The 11,286-nt window shown below is 47.1% G+C and overlaps 1 protein-coding gene across 1 annotated transcript; it reads right to left on the bottom strand.

Moving 5' to 3' along the window:
* Positions 1-1,568: 1,568 nt before the first annotated feature.
* LOC119698175 (patched domain-containing protein 3-like) lies at positions 1,569-8,039 on the bottom strand. The gene is made up of 4 exons (XM_038129816.1): positions 7,176-8,039; positions 6,826-6,947; positions 6,183-6,328; positions 1,569-4,223 (listed from the first exon to the last, which is right to left on the bottom strand). Exons 1-4 carry the CDS (start codon positions 7,905-7,907, stop codon positions 2,623-2,625), a joined length of 2,601 nt encoding a protein of 866 aa, XP_037985744.1. The 5' UTR covers positions 7,908-8,039; the 3' UTR covers positions 1,569-2,622.
* Between the last annotated feature and the right edge of the window lie 3,247 nt (positions 8,040-11,286).

The raw sequence follows: 11,286 nt of genomic DNA, 5'->3' as shown, positions 1-11,286 counted from the left end.
GAGCAAAGTCCCTTCCACTGTAAGAGAAGGACCAGGAGAGAAAACACTCTAAGGGCCAAACAGGTTAAAATTTAAAGTTATAAAGTGAATTTATTATTAACAGAGTCATAAGAGGACAATGAGAAGTAAAATAAGCCTTTAAAACACTTCTTTTTCCCCTAGCCCCTCTCTATTTCCCACTGACAGTGCAGGGAGATAGGATGTGGGGGTTTTGGTCAGTTCATCACCCAAGATCTTTTTCTGTTCGCTCAGAGAGAGGAGTCTTTCCTCTGCTATGCCATGGGATCCCTCCCACAGGGGACAATTCTCTGTGAACTTCTCCAGTGTGGTTTCAATCTCAGGAGCAGTAGTCCTGCCAAAACTGCTGCAAGGTAAATCTTTCCCACTAGTCTTTCCAAAACTGTGGTGGCGTGGCTCACTTGTCTACAGGGTGGAGTCCTCTGTGGATAGGCTGCTCTAGTTTGGAAGCAAGGGTCCTCTGTCTTGATCTCTGGAAGCAGGGGCACTCTCTCTCCATTTGAGTCTCCCACTTGATCACACCTTTCTCCAGTATCCACCCACTCTGCCATTGCTACTTCTGACATGGGCTGCAAATGGATCTCTGCATCCCCCGTGGACTTCATGGTCTGTGGGGGGACAGCCTGCTTCACCATGGTCCTCACCATGGCCCACTGAGGAATCTCCCCTCCAGCATTTGCAGTATCTCCTCCCCTTTTTCTACTGACCTTGGTGCTGCCATGTTTTTTCCTTCACATGTCCTCACCTCCTCCTCTTCTCTCACTAGAAGAAAAGCTGTTGCCTGTAGGTACCACTGCCGACAATTTCCACCAATTAAAAGATTCCTGCAGGATCCTGCAGTGCCAAGAGGTTGATCTTGTCTAGGTTCCTTGCCAGGAGTCACTCGCCATACTTTTGCCGCCAGCCACACGGCCCTGCTGCCACTGAGTGGGCAATGATGGCTGCTGCGGCATTGGTGCTATTAATGCCTCTCTTCATGTGGGGCAGGGAAAGGGGAGCTGTGGCTACCGCCCCTGCCCTTCTGTCTTTGGCCTGGCTTGCTAGGGGTGGCCAGGCAGGCAAAGGTTGCTATGGGCCGTGCCAAGATGGTGGCAGCTGCAGTGCATTGCCTTACGCTGCCAGGATGGCCCTGGTGGCGGCGCCTTGCCACCCCAGGAAAAACCTACACGTGCACTGTTTGATTTTCTTCTTAAATATGTCATCACAGAGGCATTACCAACCTCTCTAATTGGCTAGCAGCATGTTCATCTTCAGAGCCATCAGAGATTGGCTCTGTCAGACATGTTGGAAGCTTCTAGCAGCTTCTCACAAAAGCCACTTCTGTGGCCCTCCCCTGCTACCAAAAAACCAGGCCGTGCCAAATCAACACAAATGTCCCTTCCAACTCAAACTATTCTATGACTCTGTGAATGAGAAGGATCCTGTCCTGTTTACTGGGTCTCATGAAACTGGCCAGATATCCACAGGTATAACAGAGGCAGTTCCTTGCTTTGTCTCACTTGCTCAGACTCTCAGAAGAAACCCACCACAGCAGCAGATTTGGACTGAATGATTTAATAAGTTTGACACCAATTTTTCCAGAATTACAAACACTGGTTACCATCACTTATTTTATTTCCAATGGGTCTATCATGATATTGGCAACAAATTATGAATTGATTTTCACCTACTGCCTTGTCCCCATAGGTTAGAAGACCACCTCATATATTCTTAGCTGCTACTATTGATGCATCACAGGATGGATTGTCACTGATGAACATAATGGAATTTATGGCTTTACAGTTCTAGGACTGAGCTGCATAAACTTGGGTTTCTTTTTCACTTTGTCCCAAATCAGGCTGTGATTGCCTCTAGCGAATCACTGCCCTGTCATACCATGGAACAACATAACCCAAGTGGTTACTCAGGAGGTCCACGCAAGTTCAATAAACTTTGCAAACTGCAACCAACAGAAGCTACACACAAACTTCTTAAGGGTACCAAATGTTCAGCCTTAGCTAGAAAACAGGACACCAAGAAAAGGCTTTGAATAGAAAATGGGAGTCAGCTTGGGGTGGGTCTTCCCCAAGGTTTTTTCGTGCTGCATTAAGAACCTAAGCACATTTTGTCTCCTGAAGGCTTATGAGTTATTGCAGTCTGAGACAGTTCTGACCTCTTGTAATTTTGCTGTAAAACATCCAGATTTGAGCCTCTTGGGTAAAAACTGTCTTCCAGCTCAGTGCTGGGATGACTTACAGCACCAAGGCAAACAAGGAGGAAATACAGTCCAATGAGAATTACCCTTTCCTGCTATGACTGTGTCCTTCAAACATGTAACATAGTCCATTCACCTGATGCAGTGGTCAGTGTTTGTAATAATTTTAATACATTCAGTTAAAAAGCCACACAAAAAAGATAATTGGCAACAGTAAGCTGGTAGTTACATACATAAAGGTAAAAAATGCAAATCCATTCTGTGCGGTTTGTTGTTAATTTTCTTACCTGGCTTTTCTGAAGCCTTTGTTGATCTGATGTATTTATTCTTCTACTTTTTATGTCTTATATTCCCTGACAGTCACTGTGTTTGAGCCTCCACATAGTAAATATATAAAATATTTAAATAATTCATGGACAGTCTTTATCATTTCTAAATCTATGCTCTAACCTTTTAGACGTGGTATTGTGAGGTGAACTGCCGAAGATTCCAAAAAATGTTAAAAACACTGGAATAAAAACAAGACCATGAAGAGCCCCAAACAAAATAACAAGGAACATGATCTTGAAGAATGTCCTAAAGATGTAGGTGTTTGCTGCAGCCAGGACAACTACGCCCAATATTGTGGAAACTGCACCTTGTAGAACTGGGTAACCTAGCAGGGACAGAGCTTCAATTGCCCTTTTATTGGCTGATGACTCTCCACTTGTAACAAAGGCATAGGAAATATGAGCAGAAAAATCTACTGAAAACCCAATGCAAATGACCAGGTTGATCATGGATATGGAATCCAGGTTGACGTTCCAGAATGTCATGAAACCAGCGACGCCAACTATAACAGAGGCAATAGCAAAGGTCACCCACAAGCAGCACAGCGGGTTGGGAATGAGCAGAAGGGAGACAACGAGCATGGCCCCGGCAGCAACGACAACGTTCTGAACAGTGTTCTGCACTATTACCAGGTACTGGTCGTAGTAGATGAAGGCTGGGTGATACACCTTCAGTGGAATGCTGCACTGCTTGGCTGCCTCTCTTAACTGATTGAGGAGATTCTTCTCATCCACGGCTGATGTCACGTTCACTGTCTGGATGAAGAAACGTGAAGCCTCTATTGCATCCTGAGTCTTGTTTATGTCCCACTCAGAACTGGGCAGAACTCCAAACAGTATAGTTAATTTATTTAAGAAGTCAGTCTTACTGTTTATATTTATCGGGTACCTTTTGGCAAGGTCTGTGTATATTCTCAGCCATGACTCTGAGTACTTCTTATCTACATAGGAAATGTTCTCTATATTCTGTACACAGCTCTCAATGCCAAGACGCACCGACTCATTCCAGTAATCTACACTCTCAGTAACAACAACCATGACCCTGGGTCCATATGTGGAGAAGTATTTGTCATCATCATCATAGTATGGAATAACGTAGGAGGCATCATTTGCCAGATTTCGGAGATCGATGCCTTCCCTGACCTGAGTACACCCATAAATGCTGCCACCCAAATATGCTCCATAGAGCAACACCAGGAGCACCTTGATCCATTTATTTGTAACAAAAGGGCCATAATGCTTTTTAAAGAATACGCTCATTGGATGCTCACCTTCTGGCTGAGATGGCTGCCTAGAACAGCTGCCGATACAGCAAGCATTGTACAAGCAGGAGTTCTCAGCCTGATCTTGACCTACGTCCACAGGCACACAAGTCAGCCAGTGTCGGTTCCCTTGCTCCCTTTTGTGATTTAATACCAGAACTGCCCCAAAGAAGGTCATGGTATATACATAGCAGAAGACAAAAGCCGTCCCTGTATAGAGGCAAAAAGACCTCACGGACGGAAAAGCAGTCCAGGTGCCAATGAAGAAGGCCAAAACATCCGTCAGAGTGGTGATGGTCACAGAAAGTGCTGCCTCTGCATAAGTCTCAGCCAGCAGAGATTTAACACTGGAGTTCTGTTTTTTCTTTGAACTTTGTTCCCAGGAAGCAATCATGATGAACATGTCATCAACGCCAACCCCTGCAAGAGGAGAGACTGTTAACGCTGCACTGCAAATGGCAGCTTCCACCAACACCCAACAAAACTACAACATTAATCATGTTTCATTCTGCAGAAAATCTGAAAAAGGAAGGTGGGCTACTAACACTGCTCGAGCGCTGATGCAAGTTACAAGAGAATCTGGAAAACAGATCCTTTGTGTGTGGCTGAATGTATTACCTTTCAGCACCTCCTGGTGACCTGATGGGTTGTTGATCCCTCAGCGACTCTGCGGAAGGACTGAGCACATCTCTGACAAGTGTCTTGTAGCTGATGTCCATGATGCAGATGACACAGATTTCAAAGCATCACACATTCTGATGCTCAACTATTCTTACCATTGGAAGCACCCCCCATTATCTCTGGAATCTCTTCTTCAGCGCTGCAGCGACTTAGACCAATAATTTCTTGTTCTGCCTTCAGAAGGCAGGAAGAGCAGTTGCTACCACATGGGAGAAGAGTGATTCCAGTTTTCCAGTGGCTCACTTTTTTATGCTCTTTGCCCTCCACTTCTCTCCAGTTTATTTTCCAGCACTTATTCACGATTTATTACTGATTTTTGTTCACCTTTATACTGATGTGCTCACAAATATTACCTGACAGGTCCCTGGGAAAAACTGCCAGGAAGACTGGATCCTGGATTTGGGTTTCGCTAAGATGCCAGAGTAAGTGAGCTGAAGTTCAAAAATGAAGAGCCAATGGGCTTCTCTCACCTCTGCTAACTCTCAAGATTATTATCTCACACCTTTCAGTATTTTGCCATGTCGTCAAGGGCTCTTCTATTCACTGAAAATTAATCACACAGAAGGGAAAGCAAGGCTGTGCGAATAGCGGAATGAGATTTAGCCAAGCACAGAAGAAGAGATGAAATCATTACCTGCTACCTGAACAGGCAATTGCCAGTAAACATGCAAAGATGAATTAAGCAGCACATCCAAAGGTATTACTTGGGTGGCAGCGAGCCAGGCTGCTTTGGAAAGCAAGCAGCCTTCAAAGCAAATCCTCTGATGTACTGAGAATTTGTTTGCTTTCACGCAAGGAAGACAAAAAGTCTGCGTGTTATTTCTGAAGATCTGAAGAGACTGCCTTAAGCCCTTTCCCAGGTATACAAAAGGGGCTTTTTGGTAATCAGAGGCACTGCAATTGATGAGCAAGCAAAAGTAAATCATGCAGGAATTATGCAGGAAACAAAGAAACAATGCCTGCCCAAAGGAGCATTTGCATTGGACATCTTAGGATGATGCACAGCCTCGGTCAACCTGGCAGCTCCATGTGTTTTCCTCAGCATGAGACCAAGCCGAAGAAAACATCAGATAAATGTATGATTTAGGAGACCAGTAAGGATTTTAAAAGCAGTAATTTGTTTGCAGCAACATTATCTAGTTGGAAACATTATCTAATTGCAGCAATGCTATCAGTACTTGGAAAGTTCAGCACTGACTGTTAAGCAGTCAGTGTAACAAGGCTGCAATGATACCAACGTCCTTGGGTTTTTGGGGGGAGCTGCTTGCCCAAATGGTGCATCACTTCAGTTGTGCAGCCAACTGAGACTGGTTTGTACACAGATGTTATATTGCAAAATCCTCCTGGCTACACTTCCAGGGACACTAGAACAATGCCAGAAGTGCTGACCTTACCACTCTCCCAGTTTCAGTCTTCCTGCTGTAGTAGTGGATCTAGATCAGGCCTTGTCTTCTGGGGAAAGCTGCCCTTGCACCAGAACCCATCTCCAGTCCCACTGTGGGCACGCTGAGCTGAGCTGAGGGGCTTGCCCACCTGTAGGTGCTCTGAGGGGGCTGCACCTCTGGGTATCTCCTACACTCACTTCAGGAGAAAATGTTGCATCATCTGACATTCACATCATAAAAGAATGACACCATTAGGTTGTTTTAACTTCACTCTGGTCTTTGTATCTGAACACAACTCACTTTTTCTACTTACCCAGAATGAGGAATGGTGCATTTGCTACAGTGACCACAAATGGCACTCCACAGAAGAGCATCAATCCAAAGCTGCTTAATACAGCTAAGCCAGAAGAAAGCACTCCACAGATTGCAAGCCAGATATTATTTCTTATACAGCTCAGTCTGAAAATATTTCAAGGAAAATCTTCGTTGTATATTTTTTCATTATATATATATATATATATATATATATATATATTTCCTGTCATATATTTCCTAGACAATACCCTGTCTGAAGAGAACACCTGATGAATGATGTTATGAGAGATCCTAGGTGGCAGCAGTGGACAAGATTAATTTCTCTAGGAGGTGAGCATTCAAGGTGGTCATGTCTACACTGAAGACTTGTTCAGGTATTTATCTGGTACTTACCATGAACCTCATCTAAGCAGTTAGGAAATATGCACAGATAGACAAGAAAAATCAAATATTGTCTATTATTTAATATCTTATTATTAAAAGTCATTGTTATATTGTTAAATATTGTTATATTATTAAATGTCACTGGAAGCCTGCAGTTTCAAGAACGCCTTCACTCGGCAAGAGCAGAAACCAACTGGAGGATGGTAAAGAAGAGCAGAGATCACTGCTCATTGAGCCACAGCTTGGAGACATTTTACCTTAGGCAAGAGACGATTGCAAAGGTTATTGTCAGGAAATATGTTATGGAGAAGAGCGGGATCACACTCTTGGTATTTCCTTCAAACTCCTGTTGTCTGGACAGCGAAGTAAAATAAGTTACCTGGCGTTAAAAGAACAAGAAATGATAAAGCACTTTCCCTCTTCTTGTTCTTTGTACAAACGCACAGGCAAGGCCAAACATCACGTTGGCAGAGGAACATTGCCCTGGCCCTCGCAACCCGCTCGCCTTCTTCCACCACCGTCCCTTTTCCTTTCCATTCCGCGACGGGGCTGCCCGGACAGTTCGGGCTCGGCGGCTCCGCACGGCCGTACCCGGCCCCTGCGTTACCTGAATGGAGCCGAGGTGCAGCTCCGCCACTTTGGACGAGATGTTTTGCAGGAAGCTCTCCAGCCACCGCCGGCTGTCCTGCGCCTCGGGGCCGTCCTCCCGCAGGTAATAGACCAGCTTCAGGGCCCGCGCCCTGAGCAGCCGCTCGCCGTCCGTCTCCACGCCGCCCAGCGCGGCCCCCAGGAAGACGCCGTCGTTGACGGGGAAGCGGAGGCTCCCCGGGGCGGGCGGTCCCGCGTCGCCCCGCGACGACAGCAGCTCGTTGGGGCTGGCACAGCCGCCGGCGGTGCGGGCGCAGAGCCGCTCGTACTCGGCGTCGTGCACGGTGGCGTTCAGCCGCAGCACCTCTGCCCACGCCGCCGCGTCCAGGACCGAGGTCCCGCTCGTCGCCACGGCGATGAGGGCGGCGTAGGCGCCCTCGGTGGGCAGCCGCGGGGCGGAGAAGCGCTCCGAGTCGTTGGTGGGGAAGTACCGCCGCACGAAGTCGCGCTCGGCCTTGGCGGGCCCCCAGCTCGGCGTGAACTGCCCCTCGATGTCGTTCGCCTGCCGCTGCGGCAGGAAGACGAAGCCGGCGCCCAACCCGCCCGACAGCAGCAGCGGCACCAGCACGAAGGGCCAGGGGCAGGCGGCCACGCCGCTCGCCAGCCCTTCGAAGAGCCGGCGCAGCGGCCGCTCCACGCAGTTGGTGTTGCGGCAGGAGCAGCGCTCCGCGGGGTCCCGCGGCTCCGCCATGGGCCAGGCGGGCACGGGCTGCCGGCCGCAGCTCCTCGCCGCGGGCGAGTCCCACGCCGGGGCCCGACGGCGCGGACTGTGCGGGCGGCGGAGAGGAGAGAGCGAGGAGAGAAAGAGGGAGAGGAGTTCAGAGCCGCCCTCTGCCCGCTGGGGCCGTGGAAGTAACGCGGAGCTTTCGGAGGTGGGCGCGGCCGGGGCCCTCCCTCGCCGTGACTCACGGGCTCCCCGGGACGGGCAGCAGGGCAGATCGGGCTTCCCCTGCTGCGCTCCCCCGCCGCCTGCCCCTGTTCCGTGTGCTCCCGTTTCCTGTCCACTCGTTTACCGTAGCCCGCAAGAAATGACTTTTTCTGTGTATAGTGAACTGAACAAACTCACTGGGGAGTCAAATGAGTGCTGGGCCTGTTACGAGGGGAGGAGTCAGGTGCAGCAGGAGGAAAGAGCATCTGGAGTCAAGACTGTGTCATGCACAGTTGTCTCATGAAAGCTCACATGTAGGAGACAGGAGGGATTTCAGGTAAATTTGGGGCTGCCTCTTGGGATCTAATACCTTGAACTTCCTGTAGTAAACAGGATTTAATGTGATCCTTGTGTATATGAACTTACCAGAAGCCTAGGGAAGGGACTTCCACAATATCTAATAGAATCAATAAAGCCAGTGTTACAATATTAAATACAGAACTAGCTTCCATGTTGTAAGAAGGAGAGAGTAGAATTAAAAGGTGAGAGGTGAGGTGTAGTGATCTTTTGAGGAGTTCAGAAGATCACATGGCAATGAGCCTGTGCTGTATGCCCAGCATGGCCCTTGCACCAGACTGTGCCAGCAGGATAGCCTCAGCCAGCCCATGGTACCGGAGTAGCCTGCAAAGCACTTGGTACCAGTGATCAGAAAAGGTAGACTTCTGTTTCTTATTTTCTCCAAATCTGCTGCAGATGATACTTCACCACTAAAGATTATTCTCCTATCTGGGAACAAAACACAGACAGTGGTGATATGCATCTTGCAGTGTTTGCTCTTTCAGTGTACACAGGTTTACAAAACAGGGGAGTGACAGCGGAAGAAATAATAGACTTTGAAACAAGGGTTAGTGACTCCAGTTAGCAAGAATATCACAAGAATATCACTAGTGTGATATGCCAGAGCTTTATGCAGTAGCAATCATAGAAAGAATCTTTCCAAGTCCAAAACCTCCCCTGCAGCCTGGTGTTATTGACACTGGTGACAGTGGTTTGAGTGGCTTCTGGCTGAGAAGAACATTAAGCTCAGATGTGGCAGTGCTAGTCAGGTGTCCAGATAATTATCTAATACCTAACAGGCACTTCTTTTCCTTGCCTTTGAGAGAAGCAACTCTCTTCTTTCATCTCCTGCCAGTACTTGCAGAAAAGTTGTAGGCATTTCTTCTCTCCCATCTAGGGAAGACAGGCTTGGCACCTGTGAGTATAAAAGAGCCAGCCAGGCTCTGAGCAAGGTTATGTATCTCCTGCTGCACTCAGCACTAGGGCAGGTTGCATCCTGGTGCTTCCTTTTTCTGTGCACAGGTTTTCTGAGACACGTATGTCAGCTCTGAATTTCTCTCTGGGAGACAGACACTTTGAAGCTATTTCCTGTAGCTCCTAACTTGTCAAAATCTAAGTGTTAATTAGCATGACTCCAGTGATAGCTTCTCCCATGTTCGGTTCTCAGTTTCCTTGAAAGGATTGACACTATGTTAGAGTAAGAGCTGTTTACATAGAAGGAATTTGTCAACAGAAAAAGGGGTGGCTACTTGATGTCATGTAGACACACTCTTTAATTAAAGAGTTAGCCAGCTGAAAAATATAGCCTTTCTCACATAGACATAACTAGGAAGAAGAATAGAAGTCTGGGTGGGAATAAATCACAAAGACACACCTATCCATAGCCAGACACCAAGAAGATTTCTAGGAAAATCTGGCCTTAGACCATGTTGTGGAAGATTCACTGACATTGCAACAGACATGAAGAGATGGTGTCTAGCTGTAAAAAACAGCCATGAAGTGTTTGTGACTTTTTGAAGTTCAACAAGGCAGAAAATAAAATTTAACCACTTGTCATAGACAGTTCCTTTCTGGCTCCTCAGGAGTTTGAGAGAAACTCTGGTAATGGTCAAGAGGCAGGACGTGGCCTAGTGGCAGGACCCCTAGTGGCAGGAGCTGTCCAGTCAGGGTACCCAGTACACGGGGCTCAGGTGGTGCCCGTAGCTCTAAGACTTGGGAATCTCACCTATGGCGTGCAAAGATTACTCCACCAACTCTGAATTCAGAATGGACTTGAAGAAAGAAGTATATGCCAGTCTTCTCCCAGAACCTGGATTCTTGTCCTTGTTCCCTGCCTATTCATGCTCTGGTATTAATTTCAATAGGACAAAATCTGAAATGCTTCTTGGGGCAGAGCTAGGAGCTGGTCTACAGGACTTCTGCCAGACAGCTTTCTGGTGTTTTTTGGATGAAGGCACAAGCTCTCCTGATTGTTGTGTTGCATTTGCTGAAAATTTCAAGTGAAATCCCAGTGAATTGCTGCTTATACATATTTGCCCATAGGCAGATACTTGCAGCAAAATTTCTTTGTGTTTCCCAATGCTATAGAAATGGTGAAAAGGAAAGCTGATGTATAGCTATATATCTATCTATATATCTATCTCTATCTAACCATCTATTGATCTATCTATCTGTCTATCTGACATGCCTAGAAGACAGCCAAGATGGATAACTGGTGCCTAACATTTAAGCAGATTGTACTTGCATCTTTGCAAGGTTTGTGGGGACTCAGAAATACAATCAATTAATTTCTAATATCCCAGTGGTCCCATCTCTAGGTGGTCTTAGACTGTACCTAACACAGGTACATTGTCCACTTCAAGACCACATAAACCAGTGAGGGTGGTAAACACCAAGCAAAAGGAGAAACAAGGCCAGGGTGAGAGGAGAAGAAGGGGAGAGGTCCTCACTGGAGCAGAAGGAGGGAAGAGAGTACTTGGGCAGGGGCTGGAGCCAAGGGACCAGGAGCTGAGACATGCAGCCCTGAGGAGCTGTGTCCTGGTGCGTGCTGGCCTCAGTCTCCTGCACTGGCCTCAGCAAAGGGGCTGAGCACAACCAGGGGTGAGGAGCAAAAAGGGTAGGGGGAGGAAGAGGTATGAAAAGGGAAGCAGGGTTTTTTCTTCAGGGTTGGCTGGGGTTTTTTTCAGTTTCCCTTGATATCAGAATCTGTATTTAATAGATTTTAAAATGGCAAATAGATTAATTCATGGAAATTCCCTGTAGGCGTAAACAGCTTTTGCCTGTAACAATTTCTTGCTGGAATTTTTTGTGATACAATTTGTTACACTTAGTCTTTGTTTTTTCCCAGGGCAAGGACGCTTGCATT

Source organism: Motacilla alba, chromosome 2 (genome assembly GCF_015832195.1).
Source record: "Motacilla alba alba isolate MOTALB_02 chromosome 2, Motacilla_alba_V1.0_pri, whole genome shotgun sequence".
Lineage (NCBI taxonomy): Eukaryota > Metazoa > Chordata > Aves > Passeriformes > Motacillidae > Motacilla > Motacilla alba.
This window is presented reverse-complemented; position numbering and strand designations above follow the sequence as displayed.

What these genes read in the sequence shown, in the direction of transcription:
- LOC119698175 (XM_038129816.1), bottom strand. Translation starts at nt 7,907, where the DNA reads ATGGCGGAGCCGCGGGACCCCGCGGAGCGCTGCTCCTGCCGCAACACC. An exon ending in GCAATCGTCTCTTGCCTAAG is followed by an intron (nt 6,329 to 6,825) that starts GTAAAATGTCTC and finishes AAATATTTTCAG; the next exon opens with ACTGAGCTGTATAAGAAATA. An exon ending in TGCACCATTCCTCATTCTGG is followed by an intron (nt 4,224 to 6,182) that starts GTAAGTAGAAAA and finishes CTCCTCTTGCAG; the next exon opens with GGGTTGGCGTTGATGACATG.